The sequence below is a fragment of the Diadema antillarum genome, unplaced genomic scaffold (assembly GCF_040938485.1).
Source record: "Diadema antillarum isolate AM-2024a unplaced genomic scaffold, OU_Dant_1.0 seq00000264_RagTag, whole genome shotgun sequence".
Lineage (NCBI taxonomy): Eukaryota > Metazoa > Echinodermata > Echinoidea > Diadematoida > Diadematidae > Diadema > Diadema antillarum.
In genome coordinates, this window is record NW_027271302.1 from 1,383,502 (window position 1) to 1,409,706 (window position 26,205).

Genomic DNA, 26,205 nt, shown 5'->3' on the forward strand with positions numbered 1-26,205 from the left:
GTCCCCATTCTTTCTACACTAAACATATATCTCTCCACGACAGTGTGTATGTTTACCTAATATAATAGAACTGAAATCAACAGGCCTTTTTTATACAACTTGTTATTTGTAAGATACCTTATGCATAAAATGTTCAAAGAAAAATGTTCAAACTTTGATGAGATGTTGTAAAAACTATAGTCTTATAAACATCTTTTTATTTACATTTTCTAAATTGGCTCTTATTTCATTCGTTTATGTATTCAACAAGTAGAATGCGAAGCTAATCATTAAAAATACAATGTGTTTTAACCTCTTAACTGTTTGTAACCATTGATTTTCCTCCAGTAAAGCCCATAAAATCGACTAAAGACAAGTCATATGGCAAAATATTTACTGTTTTACCCTGTCAAACACTTGTCAAATCAGATGGCCGCGTGTTTACAATTTCGGAGCAGTCCGTCTTCTTTCACGTCCACACCAGATTCAAATTTGGGCTGTAAAATAGAGTTGACAGAAAGTTATCCATAGATGTGACTAGAGAGAGAGAGAGAGAGAGAGGACCGTTTACACCGAGTACGGTAATGGCAACGGGGCGGGTTTTTTATATGTTGAGCCAAAAAGAACCATGTCTGGTTCTGTTACAATATCACTTCCCCGCTAATAATTTTGTTACAAAATTAATTTTCTATAACTGTTGATTTTGTTGCTCTTGATTTTGACATTTGAAATGAGAATAACATTTTGGGTGATTTTGTATCAAATTACTGAATCTTTTTGAACAGAACCAGACATGGTTCCTTTTGGTGCACCATAGCAAAAACCCAGACCGTTGCCATACCGTGCGCCGTATGAACGCGCCCTAATCAACTTCTGTTTTCGGATGATGAGACGAAGTAATAATCTTTCGACGAAGTGAAATCTATGTTCCTCTGTGCTAACACCTAGAAAGATAAGCTATTTGATTATACTGTATATATGATAACATATTACAATATATATATATATATATATATACCCTCCCTTTTTGTTTGATCTGATGATGTCTATTGATCATTAATCGCCGTAGAACAAAAGTAGGACTTTCCTTGAAAACTGCTCTCTTCAAAATGAATGAGATCGTCCTGTTTTTACAAACGGGGTTCAGAATATCTTCACGAAGAAATTAAACATTCACAGATCAAAGTTTAAGGAATCATTCACGCCATATATGAAGTGGTCTGGAAAGCCTACTCTGAATTTGATGTCGGTTCATTGTCTTGTAATTTGCGGTAGTTGCGCATTATTTTCGGTAATGATCAGATACAAAGGAAGGATGTCTCTGGCGAGACTAGGATCGATAGTAAAACATAACTTATCCGTATATAATGGACCAGAAACAAAGACTGGTAGGTCCTTGGAATTGAGGAACTTAATCTTTCGCAACATTATACTGCCACGATGCAGCCATTTTGGGTACTTTATACGATAGGTTACAATCATGACAATAGCATTTGTTGTTGTTTCTGTTGTTGCTGCTGCAACTGCTGCTGCTGCAGCTGCTGCTGTTGTTGTTGTTGTTGTTGTCATGACACAGTATGCGCTGTCACAAGGGTGACTCACGGGATGGATGGAGACAGACAATTAACGTAACACTAGTTGTAAGGGGAACTGTCAGGGAAACCCCCTATCGCTCTATACAGATGTCTGCGGAAACAGATGTGATGAGACGACGGAAAATAAGGTCAAGTCTATGTAAATCTTCCTCATTCCGGTACTGGTCTATACATTTAGGCCTGTAGGAAACTCTTGGCACATAAGCATTCAAAATCGACATATTCAAAATGAAAACGCTTTATTGGCTGAGGAGGGGCAGTACCTTAGATAGAAAAAAAAGGAGCCATTATGGTTTGTTCACAAGCAAACACACGCATACAGACACTTATCATTTGCATGCATATGTATGTCATGTTGTCATCACATGAAATATAAGACGTAGGCTGCTTAATTGTCGCAAACTTGCTTTACAATTTCATACAAAAAGCTTTCCAACATCTTTTGATTCGTCAGAGAAAAAAAAATGAACATGAAAAAGAACTTGATAAAGGGCTCATGACAGTGTAAGTACCATAAAGAATTTTTTTCTTTACGTTCTCAAATTCCACGAACGACCATTGAACGACCTTACTAACCGTTCCAGTTTCGAGATGATACCTATACGTGATTGTTTATGCATGATCATATTAATATTATTATTATCATTTAGTGGAAATTGAAGGGCAAACTTTTATTTCCAAAATGGCAACAGGGACTGACGAAACTTTCAATTCAATTCAATTTATTGATTTCATAAAAGCAATACAGCCAATATTTGTACAATAATCAAAATGTCGAGGAAAACCACGAAAAAGATTGTGATTCCCTATAGAGAAGTACATTAAAAAACAGATTGGTATGAAAATACAAAACTTTTAATGACAAAGAAATGCATAACGAATAATGTCATTGGAAAGAGACTACACTTTGTTATTTATGTATTTTCTATGAATGCAGCGCAGCTTACTCAAAGGGGAAAATCAAACGGTTCTTTGTGGAATGCTAAACCAAAAATCTTGCTCTACCTAAGATAGTGCTTGTGTTCTTATCATAGAGTAAAGGGCGTTTTCAACCTACTCAGATGATGAATAATGAAATATTTCATTAAGCACGCACAATGATATCATATCATTAGATCTATATCTATATACATGTATTATATATATATATATATATATATATATATATATATATATATACACATCAGCCACAACACAGCTAAAGCAAGACGTCTGCCAACCAATTAACTATTCGTTCTACGATAAATTTATTTGTATCTATTTCTGCTTGCCATTGCTTAATTTTTCCGCTAGATATTATATGCCACACATACACGCACATGTCTACTTCGCTGTCCTCTGTCTTTTCATGTTTTTTAATCACAAAATATATTTTCAATTGTTCCGTTGAAATCACATCCAATGCAATTATGTCAATTTCTGATTATTCCATAGCTTATCACTTGATCTATGTCCAATATTTTAAAATCCCACGCAGCTCCATTTATGTTTATTTCTTTTGTGCTTCATGTATGCGTACAGACAGATAAAGCTGATCGAAGAAGACGTGACTTGTGTTAAAAGCTGCTACAAATCTGGTATCCTGAGACATCCTTTGCAATAATTTATCACACCTGTAAGATGACAGATGATAACACGACATATATATAAACTCCTCAAAAAAAGTTCTGCAAGTCCAATTTGACGTATCATATTTCTCTCAAAACTATATCATTTCATTCAAGATAAGTTATCTGGCTTTCCTATGACATCACATTTCAATGAAATAATATAGTTTTGAGAAAAATATGATACGTCAAATTGTACTTGCAGAACTTTTATTCAGGAGTTTATATTATATATATATATATATATATATATATATGTATTAATAAGATCTACCCAGTACAAATTTTCTTGTGCTTGTTGTTTTAAACTATATATCATAATATTATACATTGAAATACAATGTCTAGTATATACTTCCCACAAGGCTCAGAGCTCTTTAATATGAAATGAAAAAAGAATACTTTCTACTTTCAACACAATTAGGAATTGAAAATGAAAGTGATAATGAACAAGGTGAAATGTGTCATTTATACATCACAATATTATATTCAGGTGGGCGAAAATAACATTTATAGGCCTACACATGATAAAGAACTAGAGAGTGGATTTGAAATAAATGCATTTTCAACGATTATTTTAGAAGGATTTACAGTTACAGATTGTCTAATGATTAAGGAAAGAATACTTCTTTCTGAGAAGGTTCTATAACTAGTTATAGATTCTGGGTTACATGATTAAACATTTAACGCCAAACCGGCAACTTCAGAAGTGTATTCGAGTTAACAGACCCAGGAGTTACACATGAAAAATGGTGTAAACCTAGATTCCACATTATTTTGTCCCACTGTACGCAGTGTCTTTAGCGGATCACGGACGGCGTCACGAGAAGTTGAGAAGACAAGCCCCTGGGTGCGTTTCGTCGGTCGGACGTGCTACCTTTCGTCGGTGACATTGCTTCCGTTCACTCGATTTTGTTCTTCTTGTTGTCGCTTTAGTAAGGCGACCTGCCTTAACCTTGGATCTTGCAGCGTGTTGTACGCACGTTGCGTGCGCGGGTGGTGCTTGCCAAATACCTGTTGTATAGGACAATATTGTATGGCAAAGAGGCATAAGCATTTTGAGAGAAAAAAAAAACAAGAGTTATAAGACATGTAAGAACTCTACCTTCCTGAACTGCATAAGCTGATATACATCCCTTTTAATGGAGTATTTGGTTATTTCCTAGGACTTTCTGACAGTTTGTGCTAATTATCCAATTAATCCAGTTCAATGCAAGACAGGAAGTATGTGTTCTACCCATTGTTTGGAATCAGTGGTAACCCTTTACTTGAAAAGCACATTAATATCATAGTTCAAGTAGGTTTTCCGCCAGTAAAGTATGTAAACGTGTTCATGAAAACAGTCATTTACACTAACTTTGGATACAGTCACACAGTTTCTTTGTATATTTATATAAGTTTAAAAGCAATATCGGTCCTTTAGTGAGTGTGTGTGTGTGTGTGTGTGTTACGGGGGGGGGGGGGATGCTCTTTGTGGTCCAGGGACAAGGCTCGATTCTGCAACTTTGTTAAGCTATACATTCAAAGTTTTCTCCGATCGTACCATTTCGCACACGTCCCTCCACTTCAAGAAGTATTCGTAACTCAAGTCGGTCCTGTTTCTAGACTCGTTGCAGATGCCAATGTTGAGGTAGCACCGGCTGGTCAGTACGCTGTACTCGCCGTTAGCCTGCAGCGACAGGTCGAGTGCCCGGTAGAAGAGCTGGGAGAAGCACAGATGCATGGCTATTATACAACTAGCGGGACGATACCTACTCCAATAGCAAATTAACCCTTGTGTGTCACATTAACATCTTGTCCATAGATATGTGTGTGAAATTTGTGCATGATTTGATTTGATTCGTCGGAGGCGGGTGATCCTCAATTCTTGTCCAGTACGGTGTTACATCATTTCACAAAGGTGTCTTACACACTTTTCCCCTCTTGAACCAATGGTGTAAGGGACACGTCCTGATTTCACAAAGGTGTCTTACACACTTTTCCCCTCTTGAACCAATGGTGTAAGGGACACGTCCTGGCAGTACACAAGGATACTAGTAGTGGTAATGGCAGATCCTATGGAGAACTGACAATTAAACTGAACAGGTTGGACATGGGGCTACACACTATACAGTACCTACATGACCTAGACGCAAGAATTGGAAAGGGTGGAGGACAATCCCGTATATCATTCCACAAAGATTGCTACTATTACATACTGCCATTACCCCAATCTCTACGGGATTTTCAAAAGGACAATCCCGTATATCATTCCACAAAGATTGCTACTATTACATACTGCCATTACCCCAATCTCTACGGGATTTTCAAAATACCATCACTAGACTTTGGAAAAGACCCATGTGGGTTCAAATAACTGTAACCATGATTATATTCACTAAATGGATTTGAAGAGCAGAATACACAAAAAGCACGAGGTATATTATCTTACACTCGACCACACACATGTTTTTCCCTTTTCTTTTCCTATACTAGTTTTATAATTCCTTCAATACAATATTGATCTTCCGTGGTCGTCGCGATTTCTGCAATGTCATGATTACCATCACCACCAGTTTTATTATCGTCATACACATTTTTCATAACTTGAATAACATCCTAAATCTTCTTTCTCCTTTGTCCACTGTATAATGGGTTTGTTTTTAATCGTTGTGTTCTCAGCATGCATGCCCTGCAATAGAAATAAGTATGCTAGTGTTGCATTGTAATCTTCCAAACAAACAAGCAAAATAAATGCTAAACAGAAAATCTAAAAAGATCAGAATCTATATCAGTTTTTGAAGTCGAGGGGGAGGAATCTCAGAATGTTACAAACACATTGACTGCATACCTCCAGCTGCTCATCACTTCCACGCAGTTCAAGCACGGCTTTCGTCATAATACAATCGGCCATTTCACTGACGTTACCAAGCTGTATGCAAATGAAAATAGGAGGGTAACATTAGGATCTGACTTGAAACACTGTGCAATGCTGTCTTTCTTTTATGGCTGCTTTTTTTTCTCTTCGATTTGTAATCTTCATTCAGAAATATTTATATTTATGGCCTTGATGGCAAAAAAAAAACAACCAGGTGGCTGGATTGTAGTCGGTTTTGGTGCCCGCTTCCTGTACAGCAAATTCATTTCGAAAGAGCTGTCTTCTTTTCACTAAACGTCTGTCAACGGTGATGAGCCTCCAAGATCTCATACATTTCATGGCGGGATTTATTATTTCAAAGTTGAAGAGTATATAAGGGTTACTGTAAATTCATTTACATTGAAATCATGCATTCCTTTCATAACCCGTTAGCAGTGATGCCAGTGAAAATTTACAGTTTTTATTTCGTTATGTTATGTTTTGTATTGTTTTGTTTTGTTTTGTTTTTGTCTCAATTTTAGACATTTTGATCACCCCAATTTTTATTAGGGGAGAAAGCTTGACGGGCAATAACACTTACCTGTTTTCTTACACTGTGCATACAATATGATTTTCACACTGTTCTATATCGTTTATCATTTTACTAAGAAAGTTGTGGGAATAAATGTTATGACATGGATATTGTGTATATTGTGTGTATGATAAACACATTACATACACATGTTATACACACATACACAAATCATTAGAAAGTTTGACTTTCTTTTATTCCATGTCCATGTAAAAACCAAATAAACACCAAACGTGTCAGCGAGCTGGGTCAAAATCAGGCCATTCAAGGGTCTTATGCATTGGACGATGAGGGAAGTGACAGATTTGCCGGCCTTACCGACTGGAAGATCTGGTACGCTCTTTCGGCCGCGGCTTGTCCCTCCTCCCGAAGCTCCTCCGGGGTTTTCCCTTCCATGTGAGTCTCCATCTCCCACATCTTTTGCAGATTAAAGGCCAAGTGAATCAGGATCTTGCCAAGGTTGTACTACGGAAACACAAGGCGAAAATCACGGAACAGTGTGTAAGCCGCTCATTGTGTCGTTGTTTATGTTATTTAATATTCAGTTTCGACATCAAGGATAATAATAATAATGATAATAAAGGACATTTATATTGCGCAGCTATTATACTCTACTGCTCATTACAAAATAACGTACATCATTCAAACATTACTTCAAGAGATAAGCACAAAAGTGCACCAAGCAGTTTTGATGTTCTCGGTTCGGAGATCAAGTTATGGTCAAGAAGAAGAAGGAAGCGAGAGCGAATTGTGGATAATTTTGCTTCAACAACGGAAAGAAATACTGTACGATGCTATCAAATAACATGAATAAGCTTGGACAAGTGGAATTGATCTTAAATGTTTTGATTCCCTAACATTGACATTGCTTCCTTGTGAAGATGTGGTTACAGCAATCACGACCAAAGCAAGTCTGCCAAACTGAGCATCTTTGTTATGTCCTGCAGAAAAAAAAAACTCCCTGAAGGATATTCCCAATGCCTTTCACTCTTGTTCTGTCATAAGTTACGTATATAGTCCACAAATTACGTATTTCTTGCTGAGTTGTTTGTTTTTAATGCTTACGCATTAAATGATTGTTGTTGTTGTTGCTGTTGTTTTTTGTTTACTTTGGTTGGACACCTTCGAAAAACAACAATTTGCTATCCAAATATACAAAGTACATAGACTGTAATACTGTGAACTTTAACATTCCGGTCACGTCTCTACGCCTGGGACTATGAATACCAATTTGTTTATTTGTTTGTTCAACGAACTGGTAACATGTAAATTAAAAATCTCTAAAGTATACATGACAGGCGTTCGTTGTAAGTTCCTCAACACCAATTGACTGAAAATTATTCAAGTTTTAATGAGAATATGAAAAAATAAGTTCATATTACATTTTTTTTTTGTTATCTTAAAAGATCTATAAGAAGATAAATATTGCATCAGTATAACCCAGAGTCCTTGCTTCACATTGATACCTAACTATTTGCCTGCCACGTTTTGCCACTTTGAAAACTGGATTCTGTGTCCTATGTTTATAATATGATTCAGTGTGTATAGCCGTGTGATTCTTCGAAAATGGACACTGCCCAGTGATAGTACACGTTATTACGTTATTATACAAATGATGCACAGGACAGAGTGGATCGGTGAGAACTGTATGCGCGAGTTTAACTTTGGAACTGTTTAAACACACGAGCGCAGCGAGTGGATTTTAGACTGTTCCAAAGTTAAACGAGAGCATCCAATTCTCACTGATCCACGAAATAGTCCTGTGTGTCATTTGTGTTATAAAATGGGCCCGTAAATTCATGAAATACAACCATTTTCCCCATCATGCGTCCGGTACACCTACAACACTCATGCAAGACTTGAGCCATGCGTATGATTTTCCCGGACGCATGGCTCAGTGTGGATCAGTAAAAATCAATGCATGAGAATTGACCAATCAGACTGCAGAGATTCTAATTTCATAACTGATTTTGACACGCTCTGAAATCATTCTGGTCATCTATGTGTTAGTTTCGTGAAGTAATGTATCGGCAATTCTGAATGGTTATTGGAACGGCTTTCATTATGATCATAAAATGCTGTTTTTCTCATTACCACGAAATTTGTTCTGTAGTATAAGAATACCAGAGGGTGGTACTCTAAAATTTGTACTGATATTCTTAAAGGTATTAGCCCACATTTGTAAACCTGCAGCAATTGGTCTCACAGTTAGCATGGAGTTTGGGTATGATTGCAGTAACACCTGAGCAAAATTTCGTTCCAATTAGTCCATTACTTCCATAAAAATGAATGAAAATGCACCGTATGCATGCGTATAACGCTCGCTAGCTCCGGTCCACGTACGTACTACATGCACGCGATACATGTGTAAGTTACATGTACGTAGCTAGCCCGCGCTCGTAATTCGATTTTGGGTCGGGTTGACCCGATTTGAAAATTGATTTTAAAACGATGATTTCCTCTCTTTTATCGAATGGTATGGACAAAGAGCAACAGGTGAGGTATGTTACTGTTATAACTTGTACTTGAAGTCATATTGGACCTGTTTTATGCAGTTTTGATTTTCGTGGGTTTGCAAATGTGGGCTAGAACCTTTAAAGGACGTTACGCATTAATTATGTTCGATGGCGACCAGGGCTTTTGCTCGGCCCGATTTTTAGTTCTTACTTTATGCTTGTCCCCTTCCAGCGTCTCACGAATAGCGATAGACTCCCTAGCAAATCTGATGAGTGGCATGCACTGAGACCTGATCACGCTGGCTCGCTGGTATTGCTGCGTCTTCACAACCTGTGAGAAGGAAGGATGTGCAAAGGATGCTGTGCATGATTGGCATATCGTACATATCTCAATTCTCTATGATTCAACTGCTTTCTGGGCCATGTCGCAGAATATTCAATGTTTTCATTTCTTACAAGGCAAAATATATAAAAACTGTACATACTGTATGTATATAACTATATGTCAATGTTATCCATGTTATTGTTACAAATAATTATTCATAGAAAAGGAGCAGAAAAAAATAACGATAATCAAATGTTAACATAATTACATGAAAATGTTGATGACAGTAAAACAAACCTAACTATGATAACGGTGATAGGCATTCAAAGAATGATGACATTCAAAATCATTCTTTTGAATGAATTTAGATGTAAAATATAGTTTTATGATATTCTATAGAGCAAAGTAATCCTTACGATAATAATAAAGATATGAGTATACTTATACTTATGATTATGCTATAAAAAAAAACTATAGGACAGTATATATAGGATATCCTTTCGCAGAAGGAAAAAACGACACGCAAACAAAAGACTGAACCCGGTTGTTTTCTCAACATAGTATTATGACTTATAATAATTCTAGATCATCAAATATTGATCAAATTCACCTTCGTCTGATAACTTTGTGTGCCTTGATATGCAAAGCTACTGATTACGCTCTACCTGCTTCATTAAGATACTACCCAAACTGCTGCCATTCACAGCCGACAAATGCAGAAAATATCTGTCATCGTCAAAATTTTTATCAGCAGGTGTCGCCATGAAGGGCGAAGTTAGGTTATAACGGTTCAAAGGAATGAACTATGTGAGAAACGTGATAATTTTGCTAGATTTGGCCCTCGCCAACAGATAAGACTTGGAAAGAAGGCAAGGTACCTGATCGTAGATGACTGTTCCCAGGTGGTAGTATTCGACCATTTTCTCCTTCCGATTTCCCCTCGATTCCTCGAGATTCAAGCACTTTTGTAAGAACTTCATTGCTTCGTTATGGCGGCCTGACTGCGTGCTGTGAGAAATAATGATTATGGGAAACGTGCTCTTACATCTATTTATTTAACGATTAAGGTATTTTAATGATCATATATTTCTTCGTATTAATTTACATATCTTGATATGATTATTAGTACGATTTGTTCGTTCATATTTCTTTTTTTTCACAAAGAAATTTATTCACTCACCAACATTCAGGTAAACGTAATTGTCACATCATTATAATGTTGACATGCGATGTTTAAATTTCAAAGTGTCAAAAAATGTTCATTTTATATGCACTTAGTGATTTGTAAACATAAAAATGTATTCCTTCATCGGCCAAAATTAAATTTCAAAGTTACCTCGCTGTCTCCTCAGACGTCATCAATCGTCTTATACACATCAAGATATAAAGAATCCTTTTAAAAAGAGTTATTAAAATAATTTGCTTATACGGACAACATTCATTGAATCATTGGCACTTAGTACAGAGTTTTGCGCTTGCTGGAAGCACGATTTTAGTCATGGCAGGCTGTGCAAGACTGCTCGTATACACCCTATTTGCATTTCTGTATACGGTCTGTACCAGACTCTTACGATTTGTTTGCATATCTAATGGCTCATCTAATCCGAGAGTCTTCCGAAAAGACCAACTCACACATTTAGAGCGGGTATCTAAACACTCCGTTTAAACCGGAATATGCTTTATCATTATTGCCTAGCTTTTACTTGGGCTTCAAAAAATACCTTGTTTGTCATTCTATACTCACGCGATTCTACTGATCTGTTCGACATGCTTTATAAAGATTTCCATGTCCATGTCTAACTCTGCTTCTTGAGAAAGAATATTTCCGTAGTGCTCGAGCATCACATCTTGCCAATTCTCTCCGAATCCCTGGATAAAAATTAATGATAGCGAGCAGTAGGATGTTCACATGCAACGATTCAGCAAGATTAACAAATGAAAAGAAATTACGATTCCGACTGCAATCCAGGTTCTCGTCCCCAAACAATACATGTCCAAAGCCTCATACTTTGCGGCATTGACGTTTGCATTGTATGATGGGGTTAGAAATGATTTCACATAACCTTTCTTTTATCTATAGCAGGTATTCTGTATCGGGCAAACTAATAACAATGTTTTTTTCCACGATGTTTCCATGACAGACATTAAATCATGACGCAGATTAGTTATTCACTGAAGTACAGGAAAAGATCAGTTCGCTAGGTTGTTCGAATTTGAGGCACATCTTACTAACAACTAAGCTTGTTCCTGACACCTACAACGCCTGCCTTAGGATCGCCAGGCTTAGGGATAAGTTCCGAATGCAGACTGGATTCCAGATATTACCTAGTGGCAATATGTATATAGGTGGATATACATACTACCACTATAGATCTGCTATTATACTATAGGTCGCCATGTTGAGAATGGTTCTAATTTGAGTATACATAGCAAAATAGCTTATTTCAAGATTTGTAGCTTACCTCTCGCCAGTACTTCAGTAAGAAGACACTGTACTCTTCATGGAAGAGCTGCTCAAAGACAGTCCAGTCGGTCAAGACCTTGATTAGACTCTCTTGATCGCCGATCTGGAGGAGATGGCTTGGTAGCTCCTGGTATGGGTAAAATAGGCGTAACCATGGTAATAAGGACAATCTTATGAATAGGCGTAAATATTATCAAAGGTATTCTTCGTCTTAACTCTCGCTTTGACCGTTATAACTACGGGATAGATAACACCATTATCCCAGGAATTGTTACTGTTTTTACATACTTGCTGTAATGCCTTATTAAACGAATCATGATGTCAGTACATGTTCTATCACAGCATAAATATCGTCACTGAAGACACCATAAACATCCTCTTCATTTTGCTTATTTCGTTCATATTGATAACTGTGATTGAAATGTACAATAATACACCAATTCAATTCATGTATAAGGATCAGCACATTCGCTCACTTCATTTCCAAACACATCAACCTGGATGGCAAAATTGAGTAACAGCAGATAAACTCGACGGGAAACTTCATGATTATTTCGGCTATATGCGAATGCCACAGGTCTCAAATAGGTTCTTTGCTGTGACAGCCTTTGTAATGTTTGTGGTTTATAAATCGGAAGTCCCCGTTAATAATGGAGTTCCTAGTTTCACATTACAGTTTCAGATGTGTTTTATTATTTTTTTTTTTTTGCATCGCCGAAAAGCATCGTGTGGAATGCAAGTCCTCTCTTTTAGTAGAAATCATAATGCCAAACGTCACAACTGAATCAAAGGTAGCACAGTTATGACGACCAGCAACTCAATGGTTGGGGTGTGTTTGTCTGCGATGTGAATTTAAACGTTCAAGCCTCAAATAAAAAAAAAGGTCAAACCATTGTAATACATATAAGTTATGATGAGTATCCTATTTAAATTATTTAAGGATGGTGCCACTATATTCAATTGAAAACGGCAGCTTTCTTCTCATGTTTGGTTTCATTTTGTCATTGAGAAGATGTATTGCATAATTCATAACGGGAATTGTCCCTTGAGATTTTCTCTTCTTCCATAATCATTATTCCATAATCATTATCACTATGTCTCTTTTCACACACACACACACACACACACACACACACACACACAATTACAACAAATCTCACTTATCCTTCCCCATCTCCTTCTCTCTTCGTATCCCCTCCTTTTGTGGTTTACCTCTATTTTCCTTTCCAGCGAATTTGTTTGCATGAAGAATTTTGCCAGTTTGGTGTGCCACCATTGTTTGAATTTGTCCTTGTCCGCTCCGCTGAAATACCTGCATTTTAAAGGATAGAAGAACATCGACATCTCTCTGTGTATTTCTCTCTTTCTCTCTTTTGACTTTTTGTATTTCCTACAACATTATGTTACCCATTGGTAGGGTCCACCTGTTGAATAGCGATGGGCGTAATTGTCATAAAAACGGACCTTTCATCAAAAACAAAACAAAGCAAGTGCTTGAGTGTAATGGATTCATTGTACATATAGCCTACATTTTTATTTCGATGGCTGTAATCATAAAAAATAATAAGAAAGATATGATAGTATTAACATTATTGTGAGCATTATCTTCAGCAGTTTATCATACAGTAGTATTGTTGTGCTTATCATTGTCATTATAAATAATGTCATATATCATTTTCCTCCTGATAATACTTGTCATTGGTACATTGCTATCACCATCATCATCATCATCATCTTCATTATCGTTATTAGTATCATCGAAACAGTCGTTGTTTTCATCCCCATCCATTCCAACTTACATCCTGCGCACAGCTTTGCTCACGGCGCGATGGTAGAAGTCAAGCCGACCTTCCCCGCTGTCTCCGAAAGGACGAATAAAGGGCTTTAGGGCGCGGTACACGACCGCCCACTTCGCGGCTGGTAGAGTTCCTATCTCTCGACTCGATTTCTCTTTTGTCGACAAGTCTGTAGGATTTACAACATATAACTCGATGAAAGCTTAAACACATAATTAGCATTATCATCATCACCCATACGACGCTCTCGGCACGCGAAAAAATAATCATACTCACGCACACCTAGACATAATATAGTAAGTTTTACAGGCTAATGTTCGGTGCATCTGCAGATAGTCGACAAAGATTACGATTGAAAATAGACACTGAAGCTTTTGAAAACAACACAGTCCCAATAAAAATAATCATAATTGTCACCCCTGAAAGTGACTCAATATCCATTTACTATTTCTTCGTATAATTTTCTGCTGTTCCTCATTCTATTCTTTAATTTCTACACAGTAGGGGAAGGTGGGGCATGATGGGACACGGGGCAGGATGGGACAATGCGATAACTATCTAAGTAAGCATCAGAGGGCACTATAATCTGCACTGATAAAAAGCACGCTGTCAGGAAGCCATCTTTACGCTCTTTTCATACATTACATTTAACATTCTTACATTTCTGACCTCATCCACGTCTACACACCTCCTCGTGCTCTCCGATCACAACACCAACTACTTCTTCAAGTCCCCCGCTTCAACACTCAATACTACAATGGCTCAAGTTCCTTTTCTGTCATGGCACCCACCCTATGGAACACCTTACCCAACTCTGTTCGCACCACACCAACACAAGAGACTTTCAAAACTAAACTTAAGACGTATTTGTTTAATCAATACTTTGGTCATTCTTCGTAATTTCTTTATTGCTGTTGTAGTCAGTTGTTTTGTATTACATATGTATTTCTAATTGTATTGTTATTATAGAAATTTTGTAAAGCGCATGGAGACTTCATTGTGACATGCGCTAAAGCAGAATGTATTATCATTATTATTATTATCATTTGTGGTGGTATGCCTGACATGGCCGATGCGCGAAGTACTGACCCGACCTCTCACAGGGGGTAGTCAAAACTAACTCCGAGCACAAGGCTAAGAGCTGACAAACCTTTCATGGCTTCACTGACGTCACCGCTGGGCATGGTGAGATTGTCTTCATCCCCGAGGATAGACAGGAGCTCTGTCTCCAGGAGACCAGTCACGGAACATTCCAGGAGACACAGGGTGGCCACCAGGAGCTTACCACCATTCTCCTCCTCGAATCGCTGGAAGACCTGCATCAGAAGACTGAAAAAGGAAGAAGGAAGTCTGTGTAGATGGGTGTGGTCTGTAAGTTGAAGCACGTTATGGCATCGTGGATAAGGTGCTAAGCTCTTAAATAAGGGATCCTGGAGCCGAATCTTACTATAGATCAACTGTCCATCAACATCCTTCGGTAAAGTGTTTTGTCCGTTCTACCCAGCAATGCTGAGGAAGAGCTGCGGAAATTTTGGGGTCCTCGGCTGAAACCAAAGAGTCCTATAGGTCTTTGAAGGTTGTTGTAATTTCGTTTGTTTGTTTGTTTATTAATTTTGTTTCTCAGATGTAAACCATTATACTTCTTTTCTTGCACCCGAAGTTTGCTTTTTCTCTAATATCCTAAAAGTGTAGGAATGCAGCCCCTTCACTTTGCAAACATGCCCGGTCCCATATCGTAATACCAAGGCTTTTTGCTAGCCCTTGAGAGCCCATAAACTTGTAACTACATTCTGAGGACTTTGGTATTTATGTGCTAGCTATAAGCCACACATTACACACACTCAGTTTCTCATGTTTTCACAAAAGAGTGATATCGGCTGTAGCTGCAAATGCTAATGACTCAAGGCGGTGATCTTTTCACCTCACCAATATTTTCCTCTAATTAGGTGATGCGACAACATACATTAATCACGAAATAAAGGACTGTTTTCAGTCAATCAACAAATGATTATGAATCATTAGGCCTATATACATTCATATCGTAATATTTGTACAAGAATCATTTTCAATAACCATGTTTTTTGTCCGCATGATTCCGCCACGGTTATAGTACCTTATTCAATATCATATACATATTTTTTTCAGAATTAATGTCGAAAACCCAAAGATGATCTCAAGTAGATATAAATGTAATGACATAGAGCAACGAAAGTATCATTCGTATTTTACATTATCCTAATTAAACTTGACCAATCCTGTTTGTTTGAAATTTACCTTAAATTAACATTGATTGAATGAACCTGTTCTTGAATTGAGAGCTATTTCTCCCTGTGAAAGGACCCGATAACCGAAGGTATAGGGTTCGAAACTCACTCGAAGAGCCCGTCCTTTAAGGTGTTGATTTTGTCTGTAAGCTTCTCGAAGTGGCCGTACACTCTGAGCTCCTCACAGGCCACCGACAACCAAAGAGGATTCTGCGAAGATTCCTTGGCCAGTAGGGTTGCCATCTGGGCCTCGTCTAGCTTCTTGTTATATCGGCCGAGCATTTCCGTGACGATGCTCTGGCAAAGGAAGGTAGAGGGAAGATTGAATTTATCATCTGTCGAAAATCCACTGTACATCATCTCAAGCACAACGCAACTGGTATTTAAAGAGCAAAAAGGAATATTCCCAAGCGCGCAAATCATTAACTCGCTTTGTCTCTTCACCCCTTCCATCTCTCTTTCTTTCCATCTAAACCTATCTCTGTCTTTACTACTCATCAGTAACATGCCACAAAATGTGCGCGCACACTTGAGTTGTTACTTTCATACCTCAGGAAAGCAGTTAAAGTATTAATCAGAAAAATGTTCAAAATATGACTACCATAACGTTTTAATAAGAATGCGCTGCACCTATGTCAACCACAATATATGCATGACAAGGTGAAATGTTGCAAATGAGACGATGTGCAAACCGTAGAACTATGATTTATTGTTGCATATTTTCTCGAGAATTATCAAACGTTTACATTGCAAATCAAATTCACTCTCCCGCCAAGGAGGTTCAAGACATAGAGTTTCAACTGTCTATAACTATTCAAACAGCCGTCAGTTTATCAAGGATGTATAATAGAATACCACGGGTGCATTTGTGAATTTAATGATAGGGATTTGATGCCGCCAACTTATCTCTGATGTGGGTCTTTAGGGTCTTTTGGGGTCTAGGGGTCTTGGGGTACGTCTGGGGTCTTGGGGTACGTCTTGGAGCCTTGTGGTCTTGAGGTCTCTTGTGGTCTTGGGGTCTTGGAGTCTTGGGTCTTTGGGTATCGGGGTCTTGAGGTCTTGGGTCAAAGGCCCAAGAAAAAATACTCAGAACGCCATTACATTATCAATTCATTGTGTAAGAGGCACATTTTTAAATCCACTATCACAGAAATGGATGGCTCAATAAAAAGAAAGATCCTGCCTAGAATAATTGTACGTTGTGACATGCAGCTGCTGATTCTTTGTGCTCTCAGATTTAACGTGGTTCACTACATCAGGACATTTTGCATATATATTTTCATATATGAAAGATAAATTGCTTGTTGTTCCAAACACTAAGAAATCATGGGGGGGGGGGTCGTTAGTTCGCTTGAGCTGGACCTTGCCTCTGTTGAAATTAATTGCCTCAAGCTATCCGTTTATTTCGGATGCTGACTGCTCTAAATTTGCCCTCAAGACTCAAATGTTTAAAACTGCTTGACATGCCCAGTCGAGTAAATCTGATTTACTTCGTAAAAGCCTTTGCGCAGTTCCTGTCCGCGCTTCCTAAACGTAATTATTATGTTTCGATCATCTTTTGTAGTAAAAAGAAAGTATCAATGGCGAAAATCAATAATTACCATCATTCAGGAATATTAATCTTCCTTGAAGAATGCAGGTCATTCTGCAATGAGACATGAATGATTGTTCTATCTGTGAGAGAGATCCAGTTTGGCACATATTTCATATGTTTGAGTGACGTCATCAAACACGGGTTTAAAGGGAATACGACTGCTGAGACTCCATCTCTTGAACCTCTTCTACGCACTTATACGACAGAAAAGGTAGCTGTGGTACTATGTGCTGCACAAAATACCCTTTGCACAGCAGCCCAAACATGTAGATGCCTGCATATCCAAATGATATTTCGTATCAAACATGATGGTCTCTAACCTTTCTGGTTTCCATCACAAGCGGCGTGACAGGAATTTCGATAGGATTAACAGTCCTCTCGTGAAGCTCCCGATGAGGGGGTGTGTCATCTATCATGGACAAGACAACCCGAATTTGTGGAGCCACTCGTAGAGGGAGCCAGGACAAAAGCGACTGAGACAGGTCTTCGTCGAACTGTGGTAGAACACGACGTAACAACAACAAAGGAGACAAGACGTATATTAACACAGTTGGTAATTAGTGCGTAATTTCAATAAAAAAGAATGAGTTCATTTTGCAATTTATCATTATTATTATTATTATTTTATTATCATCATTATTGTTATTATTGTTATTATTATTATTATTATTATCATTATTATTGTTATTGTTATTGTTATTATTATTATCATTTGCTTTGTCCGAATAATCCTAGCGCTTGGATTTTTTTTCCGTTCAATCACTAATTTCCGTATATGGAGATACAACTGCATAATTTTATGCAAGAGATCGCCATAATGAAAAAATATCGCAGAGATGAAACAAAGACGGACAACAAACTTTAAAAGAACACAGTCATTTTTTCCAATATTCCTCTTTCTCTCTCCATGTATTACCTGGTTGAGGGCGTCTATCACAATGATGGTCGGCTGCGTTTTGGCATTGGACAAGACACTGCACATCAGCTGACACGTGTTCTCCAGAGTGACGGGCATCGTAGACTCCTATAGAACAATAGAAATTGATATTACTGACATCTTGTCGTGGCAAAGAAGTTCATAACATACTGACTTGATGACAAATATTAGAATTTGAAGTTGTAAAACGTGATCAAGTTACGCATCTATGATGAGAAAACACACAACCCCCCCCCCCGCACTTTTTTTTTTCAAATAAAGTACCACTCAAATTGAAGTCAAATGTCCCAATCAAAAAGTATAACATTGTTGGCTCGGTGAGTAACAAAGTTCTATCGATTATAAGATATACTATCAAAGATACTGTTCTATGATGACAACGTTGTATTTAATAGGCACAGTGGATGAGATGTTTATATGAAAATAAGGAGAATTTGGAGAGAAAAGAAATCTCTTATTTCCTAGCTAAGATTTTACCACTAAGAACGTAGAAGATTTTTCACTAGTATTGTCCATAAACATCTCCTGAAATTTCATAGAAATTAGAGATTACTACTACAAGCTTTTATAAACTTCTGCATTTAATGTTCCAAAACTTCTGCGTCCAGTCAGGTCTATTACCATAGCGAAAGAAAAAACAAAAACAACATGCGTGTGTAATCTCTTGTCAGAATTAGATTTTCGATCGGGGACCTACTGTAGAGTATTGTTAACTAATAAGTGATGAGATATCAATGCGTAGGCCGTTGTTATCGGAGAACAGACGAAAGCCGGAAAGTGTTTTACTCACATTGACCAGGCTGAGTTCCTTCAGTAATCTCTTCAGGCACATCTCCAGGTCGGTCGAACCCGGGACTGCCCCAACGAAATGGTAGAAGACGTGCCATCCCTTCTCTCCACCCCTGATAAAAGATGTTGTCATGCCGGCAGTAATACAGATATTTCAATAACGTTGGCAGCATTTGCATTCTACAGCAACTACAGATCTGTGTGCATGCCCAACCTCCTCAATCCATCTGAGCCAAAGGTGTTACCCATTTTTACGGAAACATGTTTGTCATTCCTAAACAAAATCAGCCAGCATGAAGATTAGTAAACCATGACTACCCTCTGGGGAACAGTGGCAACAACGCCGAGGCTAGCCTGGATAAAGAAGAATATGATTTTTGGAAGGGCGCGACGCTAATATTTTTCTCGTTCGTGCCACTAAACATATTTCAATGTGATACTTTATTGTCTCAAAATAAAAGAAAATGTAAAATTTCATTTTGAATTTTAGGTACCCGATCGGACCACCAAAGGATAGTTTTTTTTTTCGGAAATTTGGTGGCCAGACATCTATTCTCAGTAGCCTATGGGCCACCGGGACACTGCTAATATCGTTATCGGGTTTTTTTTTTTTTTTTTTTTTTTTGCTACGACGTACGTCGAGTCTCTTTTATGTATATCATGCGTAATTAAGTTCTCTCTACAGAGCATCAATCTGTGCCATTTAGACAGCAGCAACTATTCTTACCCTGGTATGCGATTGTTGAGGGTCATGGTTTGCGCGACATCCCCGACCCTAGCCATGATGGATGTCTTCCCCGTCCCGGCCCCGCCGGAGAGCACCAGGGGTGCGCCTGTCCCCTCCTGCAGGATGTACGACTGGATCTCCTCAAAGATGGTCACACGACCCAGCACCATTGGACTTCTGCTCTTCAGAAATGACTAGAAAGAAACACGACGGATAGAAATATCTTACTGAATAGTAACAATAACAGAACTTTGATCCCTCTCGCAATTCGTAATTGTTATTAGTACTATAGATGCTATCACACCTAGCATCTTATTTCAGTATTTTCCTCTTTTTTCCCTTGTATTCTTGTTCTCTTCTCATACATGCACCTGACCAAATATTATTTTTGATGGTTCCATGACATTTGCTCCGGCGACAATAATTTGCTCCCACAAAATATTTGCACTCTAACCCACACATAAAACTTATCCACAAACATAACCCCATCCCTAATCCTAATCCTCACATCAGGCTAAACCTACAACCCTATCACAACCCTAACCCTATCGGAGCAACTGTCGCAGGAGCAAAAATTTCATGTCACCATCTTGGATAACATTATCACTATATAGGAAAATAATCATCATTAGTACTAACAAGATTAATATTTTACTGTCCTAAAAATATTGTCATTATAGTCGTCTCTATTGTTACAATGTACAACTCGAGGACAGTCTTGCTTTGTGAAAATGTGGTTAAGGGAGTTCGGCTTTGAAATCACTCAGTTGGAATTCGTGAGCAGGTTTACACGCCATGAGGATGATAGAGTTCATTTTGTTGGTTATGATTCGTGGAGATACTGCAACATGCTTAGTACTGTAATTCTATTCCTAGCCTAAAACACCGCACGCAATGTATCATTGTTTCAAGAGGCTTCAAACTTGTTTCCAAACATTCATGTTCATCCTTCCTCACCTCATGGGCTTCTTTGGTCTGTTGGAATGGATCCATCGTGACCTCGGTCAGGGGATACTGGTAACCGATTCTTTCCTTGAAGAAGTCAAAAACCTGGTTCCAGAGAAAATCAAGACCACAGAGAAAGACATCAAATACCATAATGCCGAACACACGTGAACACTTTCAACTATGTACTTCTGTGATGATGTTGTGAAATGTATCCATTGCTGTCTCTAAAATCAAATTAAAGATTTCAATTGCTTTACAGCATCACATCCAGAAGAAAATCATAATTTATATAAACTTCATGTGGTCTATTAATTAATTTGCTGTTCTTTGCGACCGAACTGTTCAGTATCTGAACTGATCATGAAATCGAGCGGATGTCATGCAGATTTTTTTCAATCGTTCAAATTTTTGCAGATGGATATACAAGAATATAATCTTCTTTCTATAGTCAATGCAATGTTTAAAAAAGCTTGCCGTTAGTCACGCAGATAACAAAATGTGTTTTTCCTGATTTACTCACAAGTTTTGAGAAGGATTCCTGAAGTCCACTGAACATGATCTTGCCGTCTCCGTCCACGCCAGCAAACTCACAGTCATACCAATGAACTCGAGAACCCTGCCAGTATGAAAACACAATCCATGTATACAATTGGAAGGGTGGCTTTTATTAGGGCTATCTAGGTGAAGGATTGGTAAATAGATACAGATTTAGATCCCTGGGCAGATAAACAGTGTGATGGGAACGTTGATAGATAGACAAACAGAGAGAGGATAAGGTACTTTAGGAATAAAGGAGTTATCGATAAAAGTTGTGTAGGCTTCTATGATTATTATGTTGTCATTAATGGGAAAGCGAAAATGACGCCTATTCAAATAGATTACATTATTGTAGGGAGGGGGGGGGGCGTTGTAAGAAAGCTGAGAGAACAATCCATTGCAAATCCCCCAAAGTCAGTTATGTGAAGTCTTGCAATTGATGCAGTTAGCTTACTTCTTGCAACAGAAAGTCGCAGTTGATTGCAACTTGGGTTTGATATATCAACTGAAAATCTGCTACTGATATTCGCTATCGTTTGCACCTCGACTTTCTTGCTAATCCATGAGGCATGAGTCATTACGAAATGACGTTACTGTTCAAGTGCATCTCCAACCTCACGGGATATCACATACAAGAAAGCTGTCGTTCATTTAAAAAGTGTAGGAGCTTTTTTTTTTCTAACGAACAAACTGATGATTCATTCTTTTTTTTTTCCCAATGTCATTCCAAAAATTTCCAAGAACGCATTATCAATCAATAACAATTTACATGGATAATTGAGTCGTAACGGGAAGTACTTTTTCCCTCTGGTAACTGTATAGATGGGTGAGAGTGTCCTGTGCAATATTAAGATTCAACAGTGACGCACGGTACCTGCTCCAAAGCATGAAGAAAATTGTGAATGGTAGTGATAGTGAATATACGTATACCACGCGTCATAGCATTATTTACCAGTCGAGCACGCAGCATGTTCTTCAGCATGTCAAGTTTGTGGCTGGCTATTGGGTTCGCGTCGATGAAGTCGTCCTTGTGAGCAGCCGGTAGTGAGTCGATAAACTTCGTACTCCGAATCATAAAGATGGCTTTGTAGGAGGAAGAAGATGGGGGAACACACACACAGCATGATTAGATTTAAAAACCCAGATTTTTTTTTTCACTCACGATTCTAATCGTATCTTATACAACAAAACGGGGAGAGGCATTGTAATGCTTTACATCTATAATCAGGACCTTTAAGAAATTTAGTTCACGGAAGATGTTTCAATTCTTGAGTATCGATTATTGTAATCTTGACAACGCGATGAAAGGAATCAACCTAGACTGACTTTTTCTTGTATATATTTCATTATACCGAAGATATTCTCACATGAAATATATTTCAGCCTTAATGTCTTGTGAATCATGGCATTATATTAACATATTATGCTACCTGTTCTTTTGTTCATAATTGATATCTAATAAAAAACAAAATTAAAAATGTCCACATTGGAAGGGCACAGAGAGAACAAGCACATCACTTGATTATTACTACTTGTTTTGAAAAATTTATTATCAGGCGAAGAGAGTTTTCATGTGATCACGTACAACCTATAACAAACGTCCTCAAAAGTGATAATAGCTCTTTCTTACGGCTTGTGCTCGTCTCATTCAAGCCTCTTCTGTAAAAACACACAGAGTATTGATACAATTTTAGCTAATCATATACAAAGGCATCATCTCACAATTGGGGTTGTCAATCCGGTAGGCGCCGTGCATAATTTCCATCTCAGTAACGGATAGTCCGTGCACCCAGCGGTACTCCTGAACCAGAGACTGGGGTACGTCTTGGTGAGTGGGGATCCAACCAGCCCGTTCGCTGCACGGAGGAGAGTTCGAATCAAGGAGCAATAAAAGCAAACTTGATAACACTTTAACGGAGAGGCATAGAAAGGTGGATATAATAAGTAGAAAAGAAGGTGATACTTGAGAAGGGCAGGGTAGCTGGGTGCAGAATAATAATATGATTATGTATGGCAAAGAATTAAAGTTGCTTTCAAGCTGATATCGGTCCTACATTTACCAATTACAAAACGTTTCATGTTCGTGGCCAGATTTTTATTGGTCTCTTATGAGAAAGAGAAGTCGGTCTCTCTTTTTTTTTTTTTTTTTTTTGGGGGGGGGGGTGTGCTACCATGATAAGGAACAACGTCTGTACACGATGTCTTATTTCTGAGGCAGTTGTGCCAGACGTCAAATTGGTAGAGCTGAACAGTATAATGACCGAGGTAAAATGTCAGGGGCAAAGTTGTTTGTGGTAAAACACTGTCTTTGGCAATGGTGTTAGGGTTATAATGTTACGGGTATTATGTACCCTTAATAAAGGTAGAAATAGATAGCAGGGGTTAAAACAATATCTGGATTGGTATTTATGTCCAAGTTCCTATTACTTCATATACATCGGACATTTTTACACCAAATCAATTTCACCACAGAGATAAAGTCTGTAAAAAAGAAAATAGAAAAAAAGAAGAAGAATGCATTATAAGCCCAAATGCAACCTGGCTAATACCTTCCTTAGAAAGCACGTAATCAAACTCCTAGTTATCAATGTCACCTTTTGTCATTTTGTTGTTATTAATGTAAAGAAAGAAAGAAGAGTGAAAGATTGTCATTTTTCTTTGACGATGATTCCTGTTCCTTTTACCACTGACTGTTCTACCTGGCTCCCTGTCCCCCTGGAAGGAAGCACTATCGTTTCGGGACCAGCGAGATAAAAGAGCATAATATGATTCCATAAAATGTTTTTTTTTTTCATATACCTCAATGGGATCTTATGCTTTAATTCTCAAATACCTGGTGAGGTTCAGGAAGAATGGCATGATGTTGTCGTCATAGCAACGATCGATTTCTCCGAGGCATGCCCTCAGAGTGTCAGCGCTTGTTGTATCCTTGGGAATGCCCTGTGAGTGTGAGTCATGGGAGGATTGTGTTAAATACACTTATATCAAAATTAGTGTTAAAAGTATGGTGTAATTTTGTCATCACCAACAAGATTTCTACCAACATTGGATACCATTCCGTCTTTACCGACTTTACCACAAAGATGTTGATGTTAGGGAAAATCATTTTCGTTGAAAACTTTGATATGTACATGTATATGATTACAGTCTGCGACTTTGGCTTTTTATTCTCGGTAATTTATTGTACATTGTGTATAAAGGAAGGAGGGGCAAGGTTTTACACTAATGGTGTTACATTAAAGCCAGAGGAGCCTTTCACGCATTGGTCAAGATTATCTTTACTAAAAAAAATTGCGGTCAAGCAAACAGCAAATAATAGTTAAATTTCATTAAGGTACGAAAAAAACATAAGAAGGTTATGGGATACTTCAGATTCAAACGTTTTCATTTAACAGTGACACTAATTAGACATAATCATAATGGATGCAAATTAAAAAAGATGATGATTCCATCACTTCAATACACAAATAATCATATTTGAAACTATGCTAAAGATGTCATTACTGGTAAATATTATCAAGCAACAGTCACTCCCCTTCAATAATTAGCCATCACAGTAAGTTTCGAACGTTTATGTTTACATAAAAGAAGAATTTAAGAGAAGAATTATTGTGTGTCAACGAATGGGTGACCAGCGACGTGATGATGATGTCATAACCGCATCTACTTTTGATATGAAGATTTACAATGATTTGCATACAGGGCATGATGTCAACATTATAAAAACCAATGAAGTAATTCATACCCATCTGAGATCGCACTCCACGAGGTGTAGACGTCGCTTCTCGCACCATTGACGCAGATCTGGGAAAACCTGGTCACGGAGTCAAAAGATTGGTATAAACATACATCAGTCAATAATACACACACACATTAGTCTGAAATTAGTATTATATTTGATTATGCTCCAGTTATATAGAGAAAAAATAGCATGCTGTACGTTTGAACTCTGTATTGTTGCTTGTTATATCACGTTTCGTATATGTTTTCCTGTCGATTTTCTGCACTTTATCATAATGTTTTCGTTGGCTATTGTGGTTGTTTCAATGTATATTTCTAATATAGGCATCGTCTCACTCGAGGCTGTATAATCCTCATAAAATTATCCCTTTCGATGATCAAGAACTCAAGGCGAAGTAAAAACAAAAACGAAAACAAAAATCTCTCAATTACACTCACTGCTTACTTGTCCTAAAACTACACAAGAGGAACAGCAAGAACAACAACAGATAAAACACCGGTGTCAATGGCGATGAGCTCAACGCCAACGACGTCGATAACAAGTCACCTCTTTGACGAGGACCTCGCGCTCTGCGTGGAAATCCTTGAAGGTGGAAGAAACGAAGATGCGAATGGTCTTCCAGCCTGATCTCCTGATCACCAGCTGCCGGTCAGGGCCGCTTTTTGTCTTGTCCATGAGCGTCTTGGACACCTTCTGCCACGTTTCTTCCACGATGTATTTGTATTGCGAAGAGGACGAGGGTACGTCGAGTGAGGTTGACGAACCGCAGCCCATGCTATGTGGTGCCAAGGTCAAGAGACCTTTGCACGGCGCAACATGAAAGGATCGGAAGAGTCAAAGGGGATAAGAATGAAATATATTTCAATGCAATCATAATAATGATGATGATGATGATGACGAGAATGATTATGATAATAATGACAGCAATAATATTGATAATGACAACACTCACAATAACGGCTGCTCATGAAGTGCCACCTATAGTACATGTATTAGTGCTAGGTCCATCTATTGGCA

The 26,205-nt window shown here is 38.0% G+C and overlaps 1 protein-coding gene across 1 annotated transcript; it reads right to left on the bottom strand.

Moving 5' to 3' along the window:
- Nucleotides 1-4,054: 4,054 nt before the first annotated feature.
- Nucleotides 4,055-25,962, bottom strand: LOC139729802 (telomerase protein component 1-like). Its single transcript, XM_071640733.1, has 23 exons — nt 25,735-25,962; nt 25,192-25,260; nt 24,280-24,386; nt 23,169-23,302; nt 22,399-22,529; nt 21,430-21,525; nt 20,919-21,011; nt 19,962-20,155; nt 19,236-19,347; nt 18,425-18,532; nt 17,829-18,002; nt 16,024-16,211; nt 14,801-14,979; nt 13,654-13,819; nt 13,067-13,166; nt 11,853-11,981; nt 11,135-11,259; nt 10,269-10,398; nt 9,277-9,396; nt 6,928-7,074; nt 6,012-6,092; nt 4,725-4,883; nt 4,055-4,195 (listed from the first exon to the last, which is right to left on the bottom strand). Exons 1-23 carry the CDS (start codon nt 25,960-25,962, stop codon nt 4,055-4,057), a joined length of 3,111 nt encoding a protein of 1,036 aa, XP_071496834.1.
- Nucleotides 25,963-26,205: the final 243 nt, after the last annotated feature.

Coding starts and splice junctions, on each gene's coding strand:
- LOC139729802 (XM_071640733.1), bottom strand. CDS start 25,962: ATGGGCTGCGGTTCGTCAACCTCACTCGACGTACCCTCGTCCTCTTCG. Junction 21,012..21,429: donor AGGAATCCTTCTCAAAACTT/GTGAGTAAATCA, acceptor CTCTGGAACCAG/GTTTTTGACTTCTTCAAGGA. Junction 4,884..6,011: donor GAAGTGATGAGCAGCTGGAG/GTATGCAGTCAA, acceptor TGCTTCTCCCAG/CTCTTCTACCGGGCACTCGA.